General features: G+C 48.8%; 1 protein-coding gene across 1 annotated transcript; it reads left to right on the top strand.

Moving 5' to 3' along the window:
- The first annotated feature begins 4,017 nt into the window (after positions 1-4,017).
- On the top strand, positions 4,018-19,729 carry DHRS7C (dehydrogenase/reductase 7C). Its single transcript, XM_081161967.1, has 7 exons — positions 4,018-4,169; positions 4,382-4,541; positions 12,623-12,735; positions 14,513-14,723; positions 16,600-16,692; positions 17,729-17,884; positions 18,819-19,729. The coding sequence occupies exons 2-7, from the start codon at positions 4,388-4,390 to the stop codon at positions 19,025-19,027; spliced, it is 936 nt and encodes a 311-aa protein (XP_081018093.1). The 5' UTR covers positions 4,018-4,169; positions 4,382-4,387; the 3' UTR covers positions 19,028-19,729.
- Positions 19,730-21,512: the final 1,783 nt, after the last annotated feature.

The following is a 21,512-nucleotide window of genomic DNA, read 5'->3' as shown; positions in this document are numbered from 1 at the left end:
GGTCCCCGTCTCGTCTCCCTACTTCAGTCCTTGTCCCATTACAATCTATTCCGGTACCATACATATAAATTAAAGTTAAATCATGTCTTTCCTTTCCTCAGACCTCTTTGAGGATCACCATCTCATTTTAAGCAAATGCCAAAGTTATAACCATGTCCTGTAGTCCATGTAAACCCTCAATGCCCTCTCTAACCTTCTCTATTACTCGCCCTTCCCTTGTCACTGTGCAACAGTGCACTGGCCTCTTTGCTGCCCCTTGAAAATATCAAACCCACTCTGCCCCCATATAACCTCATCACTTCCTTCAGGCATCTGTTCAAATGCCCTCTTTCACCAAGACTTCCTCTGGTCACCTCTGAGAGTGACTTATTCTCCGTTTGCCTCCGCCCCTCTCCTATGATAGACACTGTGATGCGCCACCCCGACTCCTCTTCAACAAGGGACTTGTTGCCCTGGATGCCGGTAGTGCAGTCAGCAGACAGCCAGCTATCAGCCCTGCAGGGGTGGCCTCAGGTAGAGAGGTCTGATCTTGGACCTAAGCAGGTGGAAAGGCACTAGAGCATTGCCTTAACACGCCGTGATACCTACCTGTGCCGACTGGCTGCCTTTGCTCCCTGTTAAAGGGAAAAGGTGGGACTGGTTTGCAGATGAACCTGATATACTGGCATCAGCTAGAGGTGGACTGTCCCATCAAGGGTGGCTCTGACACACAGTGGAGAAGGAAAACCTTCTATGCACAGAACTTTGAACAATAACTATTGTCTGCTTTCTTTGGAAGGAAGATGGCCTGAGGTACAGATCTACTCATACCTATCAGCGGTTGGCTAACGCGTTGGCCAATAGGTCAGAGACAATGGGGAAAAAATTGGTGACAAGAAAATTGGGGGAATGGGTGTATGAACATTCCTCTTGTAATGACACCGAGTTGAACATATTTGGAACTGTGAGAATGTTCTCCAGGGAGTAATCATCACACAGGAGCTCTTACTCATCAGGTCGGCAAGTTACCCAGGCAGTTACTGTTGGTTGGCCTATCTTCCCAGCCTGCCCCATGTTTGCTTAATGTGGCCATGGCATCAGAGGCTGGAGAAAGAGGCGTCAAGGTGTGTCCTCGTGCTTTGGCCCTTTATCACTGGCAGTAGCTATGACTCCTCATGACTATAGAACCTGCTGGATGCCCACCCCCCAAGCTCCACCTCTCACTGGGCTACAGTAACTCTTTCTCCATCCCTTGTTGCTGGCCCCTGGGTGCCTCTCAGCCCTTGTGTGTTTCTTTAACCCTTCCATAGCCCTGTAAGGATCTTCCATTAAAGTCTCTCCACTTGAGTGGTCCAGGGTGATTTTGTTTCCTGCCTGGACACAACTGCTCTCCTGATTTTGTTTTGCTCTTGCAGGACTTATCACCTTCTGACACACTGCAATTATTTACTTGTGGATTTATTATCCACTTCCCAACGCAAAAGGTTAAAAACCTACCTTTATTTCATTCACAGCTGTGGTCCTCAGACTTTGAACACTGCCCAGCTCATAATAGCTGTGCAACAATAATGGTTGAAAAATAAATTAAAGAATCTGAACGATATGTATGGACAGCTTGAGTCATCTCCTGGAAGCATTAAGCTGAAATCTGGGATGTTTACTATTCTTAGGTGGAATACTGTCCAGTGATTCACTGTTTTCAGCAGCATAGAAGACTGCACCTAGAAGGCTGCATGACTGTGTGGAAGTGGTGGCTGAGCTGTTAGGACACGTGGGTGGGTGACTGTCATCAGCTGAATCTACTTAAACAGAGGCCTGCCGTCAACACCAGAGCAGACCCAGATACAGCCTCTTTTACAAAGGATCTTGTACCTCTGGGGGCTGATCTTCAAACAAAGGACTTGTAAAGTATCAATCACAGCAGTGGCCACATTTGCACAATATTAATAAAACCAACCTTGGCATGGAGACATTATAATATTAATAATATTTTAAGGCTCCCAATGTAAGCTGTTCCTCCAAAATAATGCTCTTCAGAAGTTTTCTAATTCGTAATTTCAGTGAATTTAAAATACCTCCCTCCCTGCCTGTGGGTGTGGAGTGACATACCAGGACTTAGCTCAAGGAATCCTGACACTAAGACAGTGGGTAGACTTCACATTTACCTCTTCAGTTTCCTTTTTGCAGCCAATGTCTTCAGACGTGAAGGTCATCAGAGCCAAAATTCCTTATTCTGTCATCCAAAAGGCCTAATACGTTCGCATTCAAACAGTGCTCATGTCACCAAAAGCCATGTGTGTCTGCAGCAGCACTATCTGTAACAGTGCCATACGGCAAACCAGCCGAGTGCCCGCTCCCAGGAATAAATAAAAAATGTGAGGTGTCTTCACACAGTGAAATGAAAGATCACCAACTTCACACGACAATAATGGATGCATCTCACGAGTGTAATGCTCAGCAAAATAGAAAGAACTTGTGATCTATTTAAATATAAGGAATGTTTTCAAGCACAGGTAAGACCAACAGAGGCCTTTAAATGTTAGGAAGCAGTTACCCTTACGGCTGGGAGAGATGTGGCGGGACATGTTGCCAACGCGCTGTTTCTTGATCTGGGTGCTGATTACAGGGACGTGTTCAGTTTACGAAGATTCAGGAAGTGTCACACTTAGGATATGTACACATTTCTAGGAGATTGCAGTCAATAAAAAGTTGCTGGTTTTTTAATGTTCCTGGTCAGTCTTAATTTCCAAGGAAGAAATGCATCTTCTCGCCTCCCTTCCCCACCCCCGCACCGCTCCTTGGCCCACTTCTTGGTCAGCCCAACTGTCCTCACCACGCAAATTAGAATGTCACTACGGTAGGCCTTCTGGGTTTAATGGTGTTAGTACTTGAATTGGAGATTAACTATTTAAATCTCCCCATTTTTAATCCTTCTGGCTTCCCTTTGACCCAGCAACCCCTCTCCTGGGTATATACCCGAGAAACTCGAAAACATATATTCACAAAGATATATGCACCCCTATGTTGAGTGCAGCATTATTCACGGCGGCCAAAACGTGGAGACAGCCCAAGTGCCCTGCGATAGGGGGCTGGATACATGTACACAATGGACTACTACTCAGCCATAAGAAAGGACGAGATACTGCCATTAGCGACAACACGGATGGACCTTGAGGACATTATGCTAAGTGAAAGAAGCCAGCCAGAAAAAGCTAAGAACCATCTGCTTTCACTCATATGTGGGATATGAAACTGAAACTCGCCGACACAAACAGCAGTGTGGCGGTGGCCAGAGGGAAGGGGGTGGGGGTTGAAGAGAGGCCTAATATATGGTGACGGGAGATAATTTGACTTTGGTTGGTTGGCACACAGTACAATATACAGATCACGTATCATAGAAATCTGCACCTGAAACCTATATGATCCTATTAACCAATGTTATCCCAATAAATTTAATTTAAAAAAATATTTAACATTTGGGATAAGTTCCTAATATTCTTAATCATTAAAGATAACAATAGTTGTCTTCTTGTCAGACAGGGTCTATTCCAGGTTGATAGGCAGTTTCTTATTTTTCCTCCCAACAGTCCTGCAAGACAATACTGCTATGCCCATTTCACAGATGAGGGAGCTAAGCCTCAGGGAGCTGGATTACCGTGACTAATGAGAAACACACCCAAACTGTGCTTTCTAACAGTTCATTCACCCCTCCGGGTGGTTTATTGTACAACAGGCTCCATTCTGTTTTTCTATGCTTCTCAGCCCCAACCAGAATAGAAGCCCCATGGCTCACTGCCCAGCCTGCCTGAGTCACCTGGAAGCTACCTGATAGGAGGGTCACAGGAAGTGAGGGCAAGGATGCTTGTGCTGGAATCCCAGGTCCTGATCCCTAATACCCAGCCTCAAACTGCAGAGGAAGCCTCTCAGTCAGGCAGCCAGAGAGCTGTAAAAGCCCTGGCAAGAGCTCTGAAATCAGAGCCGGCCAGCATGTGTCCCCAATATCAGAACAGACACTATATTTACCCTGAAAAGCCCTTCAGTGCACTGAGAGCTATAAATAGCCATTAGGGCCCAAGCAAGTGGCCTTAACACATGGATTTCCTTCCAAAAATGCAGACTCATTTTAATTAAATTTATAATTAACCTTCGGGAGGGCAAGCCCCTGGATTCACTTTGCTTTCAGAGACTCCGTGAGTAATTTCCTCTTTATGGAACATTTGGGGATTAGCAGGGTGTTCAGCTCGGAATCTGCCCTGGGGCTTGCATAGAGCCCAGCTCCCTGGAGAGGACACGCAGGGCTTGGTGCATGAGTGGCTGCACCCTGCAGCCTTGGGCTTCCCCGGCCCCAGCGTCGTGATCAGAGGCCCTTTGCAAAGCCAGTTCCTTTCGCCATTTCCGCCAGAACAAGATGGGGGTGACAGCTGTGCTCATCCTGCCCTTGCTGCTCCTGGGAATCAGCGGCCTTCTCTTCATCTACCAAGAGGTGTCCAGGCTGTGGTCAAAGTCAGCCGTGCAGAACAAGGTGGTGGTGATCACCGATGCCATCTCAGGGCTGGGCAAGGGTAAGCTGGTGTCACCCCCACTGTACCCCCTCCTGCCCTGAGGGACAAGCAGCCCCAGGGTGGGGTGCGGGCAAGCCTGCTAGCCGGGCGGGGTCAGGGCTGTGTTCTCTCCTAGTGTGTCATTAACCAGCAAGTCACACATTGTGCAAATCTCTTCTGGAGGCCGCAGCTTCCTTGCCTGTGAGATGAGGGCACTGAAATATCTGGAGCTGCAAACTCAAAGACCTCACAATCTGCAGGTGTGACTTGTTTTGTGCTCATAGAGTCTCCAGAAATTTTTGAAATGCAAAGCCCTTAGCTGGGCAGTGTGCCGGTTATAAACCCAGACTTGGGAGCCGAGTTCAGTTCCTGGCTCTACCACTTTCTAGCTGGCGGTCTCACTTCTCTGCATTGGATTTCTCATCCGTAAGTGAGGGCGCTAGTAATCTCCACCTCATAATATTGTTGTGAGGAATAAATGAATTCCTGGATGGGGAGCCCTTAGAGCAGCGGCCGGAGCGGTGGTGGGTACCACGCAGGTGTGAGCAATGGTAGAATGATGACCGTGCGGGGAGGCTCCCGTGTGCCGCACCCCCGCGATCCCTACGCACCGCACTGAACCCAACTCTCTCAGCCACATTACCTCCTGGCCGTAAAGGCCTTTATGTTTGCAGCCCCTACATTAGATGGTCTTGGGTGGCCCTTTCCCTGGTGACACCTGTGACACGGTGTCCTTGGGTTTGTAAGATTCTGACTGTCCTTCCTAACCATGACAGTGCAGCCCCATGTGTTACATAGTTAGGGTGTAATTTTTGCTGTTGTTTTGTTATTTTTAATCAAATGTAGAGCACACCCTGCTAAACACCCATAGGTCACTTAACTCGTGTCCACTAAGTTCACTGCATCCTGAGTGCTGAGGCCAGCACTGCCCCTTCCAGAGTCCCTCTGGGGGCTGGGTGTCTAACCCCACTGTGCCCCTCGTGAGAACATTTACAACCTCCTGCTGGGAATTCTCTCAGAGCCTCACTCCCCTGGGCGTCCCAGTGGGGGCCAGTCTGCCTGCTTCCGTGATGGGCTCCATTTCAGTGGGTGACAGGCTTGGGTTCACCATGTATTTTTTTTTAAGCACAAGGCAGATACTCTAGGTTCTCTGTGTAGCCCCTGTGTGGGTCCCAGAAGCAGTTCCCAAAGAAGATATCCTAGACCATTATACTCAGGACTCAAAGGGGAGGGGAACGCGAACCCCATCTTCCACAGGGACAAAGCAGGGCACACACATCTGTCAACCAGACCAGACACAAGAACAGGAAGCAGCAGTTGTCCTGGGGAGTTGGAGCCGAGACAGCCACTTATAGACACTCGGAGTCAAAGTCTTTGGGGAAACCATGTTCTTTGAGTGGAAAAGCCCATCTAGCATCAGACCAGCTGCCACACGAGGCCCCTTCATCATGAAGCCTTCCTGACACCTTGAGGTCCCTGAGGAGCTGGCCTCACTACACTGGTGCCCCTCTCACTGTGCTGGCCCCGTGTGCTTCCCGGTTGGTCTGTAGACACAAGGACCCCTATGCTGGAGACTGTTTTGTTCACCTGTGGTGTCCCCACCGCCTAGCTCAAAGCTTGGCATATAGTAAATACCTCCCAAAAAAGTTTACTTAATAAATAGCCTCTAAAATTGGCCATCTGATGAGCAGAGGCACTCATTTGGATAAGTATGCTGTTATATATTTGTTTTATTGGTTTCTAACTAGATTCCAATATGGTCAGAGAAGAGGCTCTGCATGATTTCAATTCTTTTAAATTTGTCGAGTGTGTTTTATGGCCCAGGATGTGACCAGTCTGGATGAATGGCCCGTGGGTGCTGGAGTGAGTGTGCATCCTGGGGCTTCGGGGCAGAGTGTTCCGCAATGTCCATTAGCTCTTGCTGGTGAGGAAGCTGTTCAGTTCTTCTGTTTCTTTCCTACTAGACAGGTTACTGTTCTAGCTATTGCTGAGAGCTGTGTGTTTGTTTTAGTAGTCTTACTATTTATTTTCAAGTCTCATTAAGTCTCAATCTCACACTGGACAGACCAGGTACCCAGGGAATATATCTCGGGGGCAAAATGGCATTTTCGCAGGTTTATGGTCTAGTCCTGTCACCACTATTGTCACCACTTTCTTTACTGTACGCTATGGACCCACCCTGGAAAGGAACACAAAGTAGAAAAATTAAGTCCAAGTATTTAGAAGTAACTGGGTGTGTGTGACCTTAAATAAACACCTGGCCAGAGCATGCTGCTGACCACAACGATGCTAGGTGCAAACCGCTCCATTTCTCAGGCCCAAGGCAAGAGAAAAGTGAGCGGCACTGAGCAGACGGCACAGGCTGTGCACAGCCCACAGCACAGCCCTGGTCCATGGAACATGACCAAACCCGTGGGAGCAGCAAGGAGCCCAGCGCCAAGCTGTTTACTAGAGAGATCAAGTAGCCAAAGATCAGGACATCTAACCCTCACCCAAGCTCACACCACTCAGCCAAGTCAAGAATCGAGTCAACTTGTCCCCGCTGTCTCTGCAGCAAGAGTAACTCGCAAAATCCCTACCGCGCTTCAGAGAGCACAGCCCTGCCTGTTTCATCACCTCTGAGACACACACTGATTCACCTTCAAACATTTCTGAAGTCAGCTGATTGTCTTTCAATCAACAGCCCTTGACAATATTCACAGGCCACCTCTTGGCATTTTAACCTCTCCGATGTCAGGAAGTGCCTTACAGTCAATGGCTTCTTAGATTTGAGGGCTCCATTTGTGTTTGGTGCATGGAAAAGGAAAAGCCTGTACTGAGCGAACCCAAAACAAATAGAAGTAAGAACCCCCCGGTACACATTACGCCTTAGCAAGAACGGCGCACCGTGTATTTGGGAGCATGCCTTTGGGGTTTGCTGGACCAGAGCATGGCTGCACCCCTGGGCTCCGTCTCCCGGGTGCACCCGGGAAAGGACGGTATTAGCAGAGAAGAGGGGAAATGGGGTGGTGGTCGAGGACACTCCTGTCTCCTCTGCTGAGGAGGCCAAGGCCACAGGTTTGGTCCGGCTCTTGGCCACAGACTTCTCATCTGCCCCAGCGCCCAGCCTGTGAGTACGTGCCCATCTTACGAGAGGGGGTGGGAGAATGGGCGATGACAACCCCCACCCCCAGCATGTTCCTTTCTCAGCGGCGGGCACCGGCCGAGAGGCAGCCTGGTGTGGAAAATGTCGCTGCTTGGGTTGACGTCCTGGCTTCACCACTGACCAGCTGTGACTCTGGGTAATCATTTCCTGTCACTGAACCTCGCTTCTCTGGTCTCTAAAACCCCAACCAACGTGACTGACCAGCATGACTGCCCCACACCCACTGTGGCTGCCGCTCAGAATTACAGCTGAGCAGCAAAAGGCTTCCTCCCTCCAAACGAATTCTGTTACTATAAAGACCATATATATGAAAGAATTTTTAAGTAAAAAGAACATAAAACACGCCTAGAACGGCACCCACTCAGGAACACTCACTCCTCCTGTTTTCTTTCTGCTCCTTTATGATGCTCAGAGGTGTAACCAGCGGAATCGGGGCTGTGGTGAGACCTGCAGGGGCCATTACCTCCTCTGCATCTTGGTTTTTTTTTAAATCAGGTAGTCCCATGACTTTTCTGATACTATTAGATTATGCAAAACCCTGTGGCCATAACTGTGACTCAGAAACTGGGATGCCCCGTCCAATACACCAGTAAATGTGCCAATTCTCATTGAAGTTGAACTCTGCGCCCTCCGCCCCTCCCTGGAGGGTAGGTTCCCTGCCAGCCGCTGCTCCTTCTGACCCTCTGGGGGGAGGGAGGGAGGAGGCAGAGGAGGGTGGGAAGTCAGTCTGCCTGCCTGACGGTCTTCTGAGATGGCCTCAAGCTCCTCGCCTAGTACGTGTCTGAGGCCAAGTCTGATTCTGTCTCTCATGGCATTTTTTTTTTTGCATCCAGCAGAGGGGCTCCTGGGAACATTCGTTTGCCCTTTCCGTGAAGGGGGTGAGCTCGACTTGCTCAGTCTCGGCTCAGCTCCAGTTTTCGAGGGTCCACTCTTCCCAGGCCCTCTGTTTCAGAGCCCACTGCCCTTCTGAGAGGTCCCCTTGGGCAGAGTTCAAAAGAGCTCCCAGCCAATCCACGCCCTACCTCTGGTCCACTGTGGCCATGTGGTGGCATCTTCAATACAAACGGGCCTGTGGGACAGCCACAGCCCTCCTCCCCTCAGCTCCGGGAGAGGGCCCGTGGTCTCTCCCAATAGATTTCTCAGGTGTGACTCAGGCATAGTCGGGACTCCCAGCTGCAGGGGACTCCCAGCAGGCCGTTTAGACGTCCCACTGGCACCCTTCTCTCTAGGGTGGAGAACATGGGCAAATGCTCACACGACAGTTCTTTCTCCCAAACTTCCTCTTTCAAAGTCCCCCCCCTCTTCTTTCTTGGTCCATTTGTGTCCTATTTTGGGATAAATAGCTCTATGAAACAGACCTTTAGTTGATTCCTTTGAAAAACTGCATTTAACTTTGGAATTTTATATCTATTTGTCTCAGTCAAACTTCCAATTTAAAATCCTGTTACATATGCATATGTTCAATTTAACATCCAGTTATACACATATACAAAGTCAAGTGTATGGAGTTGTATTGGACACTGTTTTGAATCTTTTTTTTTTAGTTCCTATATCATGAACTTCTTTTCATTGCAGTAACCCATTTTTGCAGTATCAGTCATAAAGGCTTCAAATATCTGACATAGATTTACCTTCATTTCTTTAACCAATCTCCTGTAATATTGGATATTTGCAATCACCTCCAATTCTTTACTCTTTTTATGGTACCGAGACATACGCAGTAATTCTAAATTATCTTCTTAGAATAAATGCCCACAAGTGAAATAATTGGGTCAAAGTCCATACTTACTTTTAAGAATTCGGTCAAATTTTTCTTCTAAAAGATTTTGGCAGTTTACACTCCCACCAGCACTGAATGTGTGACTATTACCAGTTCCGTTTTTGATTATCTGATAGATTAAAATTAGTGATGTGTTTTAATCTGTATTTCTATGTTATTGACATTGAACTTTTATCTTCTGCATATTAGCTCTGTACCTCTTATGAATTGCTTACTCATCTCACTAGCCAATTTCTTTATTAGGGTCTTTATCTTTTCTATTACTTTATGAGAGTTCTTTGTAGATCAAATAAATTAACCCTTTTATGACATATATATGATAAACAAGTTCCTCAATTTATCTTGCTCTTAATTTTTATTTATGTTTTCTGATGTAAGGAAAGTTCTTTTAAGGGTAAAAATCTATAAATCATTTCTGTTATGATTCCTCCCTTTAGTGTCATGCTTAAAAGATCTTTCCCCAAAGCAGGATTATAAATTCATCTCTCCTTCCTTGTAGTGCTTTTATGGTCCTGTTTTTACATTTAATTATTTAATACATTTTGGTATGTTGTGTCTAGATTTTGCCCCTCCCAAATAGTCAGTAGTCCAAATACCACTTTTTAAATATGTTTTCACACTGATTCAGCATACTAACTTTATCATACACTAAATTATTAGGAATACTTGGCTTATTTTAATCAATATTTCTATCTATACTTGAACCACTGTTGCTTTATAATACATTTTAATAAATGAGAGTTAGTCCATCCCCATTATTGTTTATCAAAATGTCCTTTGCTTTTCTTGCATATTTATTATTCCAAGTAAAGTTTACTATCTTTCTGTCACTCTCCAAGACATGTTGGAATCTTGATTTACTGCCTCAAGTTCACAGTAGGTGGATTGACATCTTTATTGAATTTTGCCGTCCAGGATCATCATGCCTATTTCTCAATAAAATGCCTGCATTTGGAGAAATCTTCCATTCTCTATGGTCCTAATAATCCAAAGTGACATTGTTAACAGAGGTTGTTGTTTGTTTGGGGTTTTTCTGGAGTTTTATAGTTTTATTTGATAATCAGCAGCTAGTTCTCTCCTGCATTAACTGTTTGTAGATTTTTGAAAGTGGTGACAACGTAAGTGACCAATGTGTGGAGCTTGTTCGGTGAATCCTCACCCTCATTACGGTTTCTGGACAACCGCACCTGGATACGATATGGGACATTCCCTGTTCCTTGGGCCCGGACAGCTGTGTTGAGCCTGGTGGCAATGATAACATCTGGAGTCCCATCTCCTTCTTGGTAAATTTCCGGATCTTTGAGTGCCTGAGGGACACGCTTCTTGAAACCCACTCCACGGGTGCGCTTGGGAATGGGTGGTGTGTTCTGGTCACGGCCTCTTGAGGGCAGAAGGCCCTTCTTCTCACCTCCTTTCTTTGCACGAGCCATCCTGCCGGGTGCAGGCGGGAAAGGAGAACAACGCAGTTACTTCTTGGTTCAGGTTTTCCTCAGTCAGCAGAACTAACCACAGCTCCCGTCCTCCCTGCTCTCAGTCACCCCCACCACACCTGTTTCTACACTTCACAGACCTTGACTTTTCTTTTTTTTAAAATCCTAACCCAAGGATATTTTTCCATTGCTTTTCAGAGTGGAAGGGGGGAGAGAGAGAAACATCGATGTGAGAGAGACACATCGATTGGTTGCCTCCAGCACGCACCCCAACCAGGGCCGGGGATCGAGCCTGCAGCTAAGGTACGTGCCCTTGGCCAGAATCGAACCCGGGACCCTTCAGTCCACCGGCTAACTCTCTAGCCACTGAGCCAAACCGGCCAGGGCTCGACTTTTCTTCTCTATCGGCCCCTCCTGCCTTCTCTCCTGCTCCTGTCTGGCCTAGATTGCACGCTCCAGCTCCTCAATCGCTGTCTCCACCGTAACGCCCCACCCACAGTGCTGTCCCGCCAACTGTCTGGCTCCCTTCTCTGCGCCTGCACCAGGCTGCTGAGCTCGCGGAGAATATCACAACCATAGATCGCTTTGAGCGGCTGCCCCCAGGCTCTGCAGCCTCCCAGTGCTGCCCAGCTATCCCTCAGCATCTGGGTCAGTCCAGGCCTGCCACAGCTTGGTGTAAAATGTGACAGTGACAGGTACCCATCCCGGATAGTAGGTGGTGGTGGTGCCCTTCCCAGATCCCTACACCTGGCCAGTTTGTCCATTCCCCAGGTGCTGTGGCTGCCCAGGTGGACACTGACTTGCCCAGGAGTTAGACACCCTTTGCACCCACACCCAGAGGGAGGCAGCACAGAGCCAGTGTCTGGTCGACATGGGTGTATAAAAGGCTGGTCCTCTGGCCTCCAGGAAGAACAGCTCTGCAGCTGGGTTTACACTCCAGAGCCTTCCTTGGATCCAGCCAAGGCTTGACTTTACCTGAGGCCACATCCTTGCCTGGCACCTACCCCATCACCTAACTCCACAGTAGATTTTCTCTGAAGAGCACTCCCTCAGTAAACCCAGGCCACCCGAATCCCTGTCTCTGATTCTGCTTCCAGGGAGCTCAACCTCAGATACTACCCCATAGGGTTATTGTGAGAATTAAATGTGCTAATATTTGTACATCTCTTTTAATAGTCCCTGGGACAAGTAAATTCTCAAAATATGTCAGCTTTTGTTTTCCTTAAATATAGGTGTTATGCTACACAAGAATGCGGTGTGTCTGCCAGCCATTGCCCCTTTGAGAAAGTCCTGCATTGGCTGAGCTGGGAATTAGACAGAAAGCAGGTTTACTTTTTTAATGAAAAGAACCCTGGCTGGAGGATTTATCTACAGAGACAATGCAAAGAAAACCAGTGCATTTGGTCTGAAAAATACATTAGCTGTTCCCAATATCCTTGGAGTGAGATCTATTTAGGGCTGTTCCTGGAGGTCTCCTGGGAAAGGGTCATCTCTCTGTCCAGTTTAAGGGAGAAAGTCCTAATAATCAGAACTATCCAATGAATGAGGGGCTGCCCCCCCCCCCGCCCCCCGCCCTGAGCTCCCATTCACAGGAGTAGAAATGAGAAAAAATTCCAGCCCAGGGAGGAGGTTGAATGAAATGACCTCTAAAAGACTTTGTGGTCTTAAGACTTTTAGATTATTTGGACCCTTGAATCAGTGGCTCCATCCACACAGTGTGCCCTGCCCTCCTTCCTTCTTCCCACAGAGTGCGCTCGGGTTTTCCACACGGGCGGCGCGAGGCTGGTGCTGTGCGGAAAGAACTGGGAGAGGCTAGAGAACCTGTATGATGCCTTGATCAGCGTGGCCGACCCCAGCAAGGTAAGGCCTTCGGCGGTCAGCTTGGGTAACTCAGGCACCCTTAGCCTTCATGGGTTGTTAAAGAGCAGCTCTTTGGTCAAATGGCTGAAATTTGGTGATTACTTTGGGGGTGTAAAGCAATGGCCTCGCTAATCTTGATACAGGCATGTCTGCCAGTCATAAGGGGTCAACTCATTTTGATCACTCACCATGCCAAAATGTGTTCTCTAGCCACTGACTCCCCACCCCCACCCCCATTCTGTTTAAGTCAGACCCAAAGAGGATCCAGAAGGTAGGGTATGTCACAGGTGTAATATCTCAAAAGATATTTTCTTCAAAAAAATTTGTGGGATGAAGTCCCCTTCTAAGAAGTCACCTGGGAGGTGAACACTTATTTCAATGCCACTGCGGTTTTCAAAGCATTTCCGGAGAGTTGTTTAGGAAATTGCCTACAGAGCTCTTGTCAGGATTTTTTTTAAAATCTTTGCCCTTGATGTTGAACTTGGTTTTTGGAAATAGCCAAAAATAATTCAGACCTAAGTGTGGTTTTTGAAAAGATGGAGCAAATAGGACAACACATCACTCTTCAAGGTGTGTTTCCTGGGATGTCATTAGGCCTTGAGCGAAAACAAAGTTCAGAGGTCAATGGTGGGAAAATACTGAGTAAGCCAAGCTGGTCTGGTTGATTACCTTACCACAGGACTTCTCAGAGTCTTTGATATGCTAATGTGCATTGTGTATCTCCGAAAAGAACACTTAATAGTCTATGTTTCCCAAACAAATTTGACTAGGAAACCCTCTTTTCAAGGATGTATCTCAGGACTATAGTTTATTAACACTGAGATTGCATTTACCACATGGTATCATCAGTTTTCCCATCCATACCCCTCTCAACAATGAGCCTTGATGGCAGCATGTGTGTAGGACTGACCATAATGCCTGGAACATAGATGGTACTTCAATCTTGTGGTAAGTGCATGATTTTGATCAAAAACAAAATGTGGGCCCTGGCTGGTGTGACTCAGTTGGCTGAGTGCCCTCCCTTGCACGGAGAGGTTGCCAGTTCAATTCCTGGTCAGGGTATATGCCTGGGTTGAGGGCTCGATCCCCAGTGGGGGGCATTTGGGAAGCAACCAATACATGTTTCTCTTTCATCAAAGTCTCTCTCCCTTCCTCTCTCTCTAAAATTAATTTAAAACTTTTTTTTAAAAATGTGTCTACAAAGCTAGATGTGGTTTCAGGAGCACAAATTGGCAATTACAAAGCAGTCACGGAGATGCAAACCACAGCATAAAAATATAGTCCAAAATATCGTAACAACTATGTGTGGCGTCAGGTGGGTACTAGACTTACCGGGGGATCGCTTTGTAAGTTATATGGTGTCTAGGCCCTATGCTGTACACCTGAAACTAATATAATACTGAATAGCAAGTGTAATTGAAAAATTAAAAGAAGAAATTTTTTTTAAAAGCTAGATGTGACTTGTAAGCCAGGAAGGCCTCCGCTGTGAAGGGCAACATTCACTTGGATTTGTCGGCTGCGGCCCCGTGGCTCAAAGTGCAGACTCACGACGGCATATTTGCATGTTTGGATTTTTATTGTCACTGCTGCTGCTCTGGTCCCCAAGGGTGCATTCCGCATCACCCTCCTTCCTCCTGTGGTCATTTCTGCTTTTCCCACATCACTGTTTGGTCGTCATTTCATGTGCTCTGAATTTCCGAATTTAGAAAAGTCAGCTCTTCGGCCTGAAGAGGAAGGTGTCCCCGCTCGCGTCTTGACTCTCTCCCTGCCTCCGCAGACATTCACCCCAAAGCTGGTCCTCCTAGACCTGGCAGACATCAGCTGCGTGCAGGACGTGGCCAGAGAGGTCCTGGGCTGCTACGGCTGCGTGGACCTCCTCATACACAACGCCAGCGTGAAGGCGAAGGGGCCCGCCGATAAGATCTCCCTGGAGCTGGACAGGAAGATCATGGACGCCAATTACTTTGGGCCCATCACACTGACCAAAGGTCTCGTGAGTTTGCCCTTCCTCTGGGTTTCTGGGCCACCAGCTGCTGGAGAGGGCTCCTTTACGTAGACAGACGGTCATCCGATGCCAGAGGAGGTCTCCAGCAGCCCTCAGAAAAGTCCCTACTTATTTGGTGAAAGCGTCCAGCATTCTGACTGTACATGTTGATGAGTGGAAAGGGATTTTGGAAGTATATTACTGGTATATCCCCCCCCCATGAGGCCCGTTCCCCAAGCCCTTCCCTTTCCCCCCTCTTCTTATTTATATCCATGGCTCCCTCCGATCCCACTCCCTAGCTCTGCACCATTGTCTTCAGGTTTTGCATCCATTTTGACCCATCAGCCTTGCAGTGGGTCTGCTTCTAACCATGACAGTTTTTTAAGGGTAGAGCTTCTATCCTCAGTAAGGAAGAGGAAAACCGTTTATCCCCACAGTACAGGACACCCAGAATACTCCCATCCCTTTGCAGCAGACAAGGAAGGCAGGAGTCCCTTTCAAGGGTAGTGCGGCAGCTCCTGCTTGGAGATTTTTCGCTGCCAAGTTCAAATGCGGGTCTGAAGCCCAGGGGGTTGGGGCTGGAGATGACATGGAACAGAACCAAGAGTTGAAGTCCCTCCCCGACAAGAAGTTTATCAAAGCAGGACCCCAAGAGGAAGAATAGAAGCCTGGGGGGTTTCTCCACCTAGGGAGTGGGGTCCCTGGCAGAGGCTCAGAAAGCGTGAGTGTAGAGCTTCCCTCCCTACAGCCCAGATCTCCCTGAGAATGGCTACCATGGCAGATAAGCAAAAAAATATTTCGGGCAGAAAGATCATCTCTCAGAGTTTCTAAATATATAGATTTTTAACTATATCTTTATTGATTTGAGAGAAAGGAAGGGAGAGAGGGAGAGAGAGAGAAACATCAGTGATGAGAGAGTCATTGATCGGCTGCCTCCTGCACGCCCTTGATGGGGATTGAGCCTGTAACCTGGGCATGTGCCCTGACTGGGAATCGAACCCCGATCACCTGGATCCTAGGTCGACACAAAACCACTGAGCCATGTGGGCCTCCCAGAGCTTCTAAAATGGTGCCCCAGAGATAAATAACAGTTTCCTTCAGCCCAGTCCCTGGGGACACGCCAAGCTGTGTCCTTCAGTTAACCTCTGAGGTTTCAGGGTTCGCTGACATCAAAGTGAGGATTGCAAAAGGTGGGGTGGAACCGGCCAGGACTGGCTTAGCTTCGAGGCCAGGCCTCTAAGGCCCTACGACCCGCATCTGCTCAGCGGTCTGGGTCTCAGTTTGCCCATCTCAAACTCAAACGGTCAGAAAGTTGCATCTTTTGGGTTTTGCCATATTATTATTTCACCTGTACTATTATTTACTTTGTATTTTTCCTCTGAATTTTCTCAGTTTTAAATGAATGTTTTAAGAGGAAATCTTTATAATACCACCATAAATTAAAAACCCCCTTCTCTCTCCATAAATAGAAGAAAACCTGAAATCAAAACAAAGTAGCAAATTCTCCGCAGACACAGGGCCAAGGCCTTTCCTCTCTTTGTGAAAAGATTAGCAAGACAGTGTTAGGCACACGAGAGCAACATGAGACTCCCTACCGGCCAGGAGAGGAGACTTGAGAAGGGGTTACCTTCCTCACTGTTGAGATCGTGTCGCTCAGGCGCGTGGGCGGGCCTCGGAAAGCCGCCCAGCGATTCACAGGTTGAGCCCAGCCCACTCCTAGGAAAACGGGACAGATGATGGCTGGGTGTCCATTCCCTGCTCATCCTGCAGCCAGGGGGACAGGAGCTCGGGGAGGAGGCGGGTCTGCGGGGAGGTCCGCCTGCTGCTGCCTGACTTGGTCTCAGATTGGGAACCTTGACGCACTGTCCCTTGCTTTCCAGTCCTGCTGCCCAACATGATCTCCCGGAGGACGGGCCAGATCGTGTTAGTGAGTAACATCCAAGGGAAGCTTGGCATCCCGTTCCGGACAGCTTGTAAGTCGCCAGGACAGAAATGTTCCGTCTTGTGTCATGTGTTTTACAGGATTAAGTGTGTTGTGTCAAGGACTAGGCATAGGTCACGTGAGACAGGACAGTGCAGAAATGAAATGGCTTTCCTCTCATCCCCTCCATTCCTATTTTCAAGCACCTATGGCATGCAGGTGACGATAGGAGGCCCTGAGACATGAGAGTAAGGTCCCTCTCCCCAGAAGTTCACATGGCACAGGCGGTCAGGCCATGCCCTGGCCGAGCGTGATCCACGCCGGATGAAGGCCATGCTCCGGATGTGGGTGCACAGCCCCAGCCCAATTGTCACTATAGATTTTACATTTCTCATAAGCGGAATCATACAATATGAGGCCCTTTGAGACCAGCTTCTGTCAGTTGGCATGATGTTTCAAGGTTTGTGCTAGCATGTGTCAGAGCTTCATTCCTTTTTATGGCTGAATAATATTCCACGGTATGGACATACCACATTTTATTTATCCACTCATCAGCTGATGGATATTTGGGTTGTTTCAACTTTGGGGCCGTTATGAATGATGAATGCTGCCGTGAGCGTTCACGGACCAGGTTTTGTGTGGACGTATGTTCTCATTGCTCGCATGGTAACTGTTTCACCGTCTAAGGCGCTGCCTGCCAGACCGTTTTCCAGAGCAGCTGCCCTATTTCCCAGCCTTCCTGGGGGGGAGTGGGAACTCAAGCTTGGGCCAGGCATTTTAGAGATATGTTCCCATTGGATTTTCACAGCTTGGCAAGGGTGATATCATCCCCATTTTAAAGATAAGAACACTGAGCCTCAGAAAGTAGTGTCATTTGCCCGAAGCCACACAGTGGGCACGTGATAAACTGGCTTCAACCCCAGCTCTGCCTCTGCCCACCCCTTCCCGGGGCATCCCTGCCGCACCTACACGTGCTCCGGGGCCTCTCCCGCTGAGCGCGGAGGAATGAACGGGCGCCCGGCGCTTGTCTCCACGCTCCTCCCGGGAAGCAGGGCCCGGCCCTGGCCCACCGCTGCTCTCTCTCCCAGACGCCGCCTCCAAGCACGCCGCGCTGGGCTTCTTCGACTGCCTCCGGGCCGAAGTGGAGGAATATGACGTTGTCGTCAGCACTGTGAGCCCCACCTTCATCCGGTCCTACAACGTTCACCCAGGCCAGGGAAGCTGGGAGGCCTCCATTTGTAAATGTGAGCTTTTCCAGGGGAGACATTTCACTGGGCAGGGGGGGCGTTCCTAAAGCATGACACCGGGAGTGGGGGATGCACCACCTAATGGCAAGGAGGGGGCCCCAAACCTTCAGTCTAGAGGCACCAGGTAGAGAGAACCCTAACCTGCAACCCACAGACCAGGGCCCAGCTGGGCTCAGCCACTCACAGGCTCTGTGACCTTGGCCATAAACAGCCTGTCCTCAGGCCTCAGGTGGAATAGCCAGGATTTGGTCTTTAAGAATGACCTGCTCCCCCTTTCCCTGGAAGAGTAGAGGCTGGGAGTGAGTTGGTGCCAGGCTGCCTGCATCTGACACTTGCCTCTGCCACATATTAAACATTTGAGCACAACCAATTCCTTTCATCTCCATGCCTCAGTTTCCCTTTTAAAAAATGAGGGGTGATGGTGCTATCCACCTCATGGAGTCACTGGGAGGACTGAAGGTTCTGGCTCCCAGAGGGTTTAGAACAGTACCCAGCACATAGTAGGTGTTCTGGAAACACACCTTATTGTTATTATGCTAGATTGTGCTAACCGGAGCTGCTGCGCTTTGTCCTGGGATCCATCTGCGTTAGGGAACCAAGGGGAACATGTGGGCACATGGTTGTGGGAGGTCTTGACAAGCACAGCTCCGCAGCAATGATCAGCAACGTCCCCGGAACCCATTCGACACCTTTGATTTTCTCGGCTCCCTCTGCGGGTCATAACCACCCTGTGAAGTTAACAGGGCAGGAAGCTGCACCCTCTTTACAGATGGGGAAGCTGAGGTACAGAGGGGTCAAGTGTCTGCTCAGGGCCTCACGGTCAGTGGAAGGCAGAGGTGGCCCGTGACTCCTGTCTTTGGGCACCTGGAGGGGTCTGACCCGCTCGCTCCTGCTGAGGCTTGAACCCCTGCCCCCTCCCGGGGCTCTTCAGTCTTTTCCAGGAAGCTGACCTATGGGGTGCACCCCGTGGACGTGGCAGAGGAGGTGATGCGCACTGTGAGACGGAAGAAGCAGGAGGTGTTCATGGCTAACCCCATCCCCAAAGCCGCCGTGTACATCCGCACCTTCTTCCCAGAGTTCTTCTTTGCCGTGGTGGCCTGTGGGGTGAAGGAGAAGCTCAATGTCCCCGAGGAGGGTTGACCACTAGAGGGCAGTGGCTCAGCCTGATGGGAATAAAGGCTTTCCTGGCAGGGGCTGGTTCTCCTGTCCTCTCAGCACCGGGGGCCCTGCACAGGCCACCTTCTAACCTGTCCTCCTGGTGGGATATGTCCACCATCCTGGCAAGGGTGGCCCGGGGGCCGCTGGGTGTCTCCACTCTACATTCCCAAGACACACTTCCAGAAGCTTCTCGACTCTGTAGGGTGACAACTGAGCAAAAAAACAGGAACCAAAATGGACCTAACACCACACACACACACACACACACACACACACACACACACACTCCCTCAGAAAACCACTTCCATTTTATTAAGGGCGACTTGCCTGCATCAGCTTCCAAAAACAAGCCTAAGGGCAGCCCTGCCAAGCAGACCTGTCTGCAGTGATGTGTCAACAGAAGAAACGTTTAAACCTGTAGAGGATTTTTATGAGTTCATTTGGCAAAATCTCAACGGGTTGAGAAAAGGCTCCAGAGAATGGCAGTTTTGCACCTTGTTTTATACATTAGAATCAGAGGAAGAGGCACAAGGGGTTCCATGAAATCCACTGGTGACAGGTTAGGGAGGTGGGAGAAAGCAAAGTGGGGACATCTCTGAGACTGGATCAGAAGTAAAATGATAGACACATATTCCTTTTACACTTGTGGATACAGGAGAGTTAGCCGTTAACAATTAACATGATAACAATAACAATGAGGGGTTTTGTGGTCTCTGCTCTGGTGTGGTGAGGGTCCGGAAAGAAAGAAATTACCCTGACATTCCAAAGGCATGTCATCATAGATGCAAAGAGACAACAGACAGGCTCAGTTAAGGTAAAGATTGGCCTTTGTCAGCCTAGGACATGACTACCCGCCGTGACTCGCTTTTAGTTAGAAAGTTGTTCAGTTTCAGGCCTTCCTATGGGGTTACTTTCAGTCTCTGAGTTTGCAAGGCCACCATGCAGGCCTCCCCTGAGCTTGTCAGGTTTAGTGTGTGGCCCCCTTTTGGTCCACAGATGGAAATATTCTATCATCTGCGTTGTTCAGTGTGGCAGCTACTAGCCACATGTGGCTGTTGAGCACTTGAAATGTAGCCTGTGCAACTACGAAATTGAATTTTTAATTTTGTTTAATTTTAATTAACCTGAATTTTAATAGCCACATGTGGCCAGGAGCTCCCGGGCTGGCAGCGGAGCGGAGCTGTAATTTTCGGTCCTGGCAGCACATCTGAATGAGCCCCTTACCTAGATTTAATTGGTCGGCAGAGGGGCCCAGGCACGACTGTTTTTATAGAGCTTCTCAGTTGATTCTAAAGGGCAGCAAATGTTCAGAACTTCTGCCCGGGGGTATCCACCTAGCTCATTTGCTTACATTCTCAAAGCCAAACTCATTTAAAACTGCCATCCTTGTTATTGATGGGTGTTTCTTTTAGCTTTTCTTACACAAAAGTTAATGATTCTAGGGATCTTGGAAAGTGTGGAGGTACACTTCTTGCACTAATATTGTAACTGCTGATTCAAAGCCTTCTAATATTTATAGGTGAAAGAAGGCTCACACTTCCTCCCCGAGCCCATGCTGTTTACAAAACTAACATACATATGGTACACAAATGCACACATATAGACCTTAGTTTAGGAAGCAAGCACCTAGGATCACATCATTACCGTGAAACCCGGGATGAGGCTGGTGGTCAGGATGCGGCACCAGAATTCAGGAGAGTCAGCGAAGGAGCAGGCAGGACGGGCCTAGAGTCAACAAGGTACCCGGCTACCTTTTGAGAGGTTTTATTATTATTGGGGAGTAGGATGCTATAGGGGTGTTCAAACCAGAATCATTGGAGGGCAGGTGGGAGCTTAGGGTGGGGGGAACAACAGACTCAGGCGATGGGGTCCTGACCGGCTCTCTGCCTCCTCTCAGGTGAGTTTATTGGAGTGGGGCCAAGAGGCTGATCCTTTGGTGGAGGTGGGGGTGGCAGGCAGGGAGGGGCTGAGTCAGGGACACATCCACACTGTCACTGAGCTGCATTCTGGAAGCTCAAGAACTTGGAGTTGGGAAAAGACCTCAACCCCCTGGGGATTCACTGAAAGAACGGAGCATAGGACCTCCCTCGCCAGTGGGTCTGCTCTGCTCTTTCCCGGAGGCCCCACAGAGGGTGCCCTGCAGCCAAGGCGGCCAGAGACCTGCAGGTGGACCCAGCTTCAGGACTGACTGAACCAAACGTCCTGAAGTTGAACTTCCTGTCCATGGACCTTGGTGTCCCTCTGACTGGATGCCCTCATTGGCTTTCGGATGTCCCTGTGTCCACTCACACTCTGCTGCCCTCTCGGGAGTGGGTATCTCACCAGCCTAGTAAACGAACACCCGCAGGAAAGCTTCAAACAGAGAAAAAAAAAATATTTTTAATTAAGGGGGGAAAGTGTAATGCAACATGAGGAGTGGCCACCAGATGTCACCATGGCTCTAAACCTATTTTATAGCTACTTTCCA

This window comes from Miniopterus schreibersii, assembly GCF_964146895.1.
Source record: "Miniopterus schreibersii genome assembly, chromosome: 16".
Classification (NCBI taxonomy): Eukaryota; Metazoa; Chordata; class Mammalia; order Chiroptera; family Miniopteridae; genus Miniopterus; species Miniopterus schreibersii.
The sequence above is the reverse complement of the archived record's forward strand: the minus strand, read 5'-3'. Positions and strand labels throughout refer to the sequence as shown.

Bases quoted from the DNA above. Each gene is read 5' to 3' on its own strand.
- DHRS7C (XM_081161967.1), top strand. From the start codon at position 4,388: ATGGGGGTGACAGCTGTGCTCATCCTGCCCTTGCTGCTCCTGGGAATC. The intron at 14,724-16,599 runs GTCTCGTGAGTT...CTTGCTTTCCAG, and splicing joins GCCCATCACACTGACCAAAG to TCCTGCTGCCCAACATGATC. The intron at 16,693-17,728 runs GTAAGTCGCCAG...TCTCTCTCCCAG, and splicing joins CATCCCGTTCCGGACAGCTT to ACGCCGCCTCCAAGCACGCC.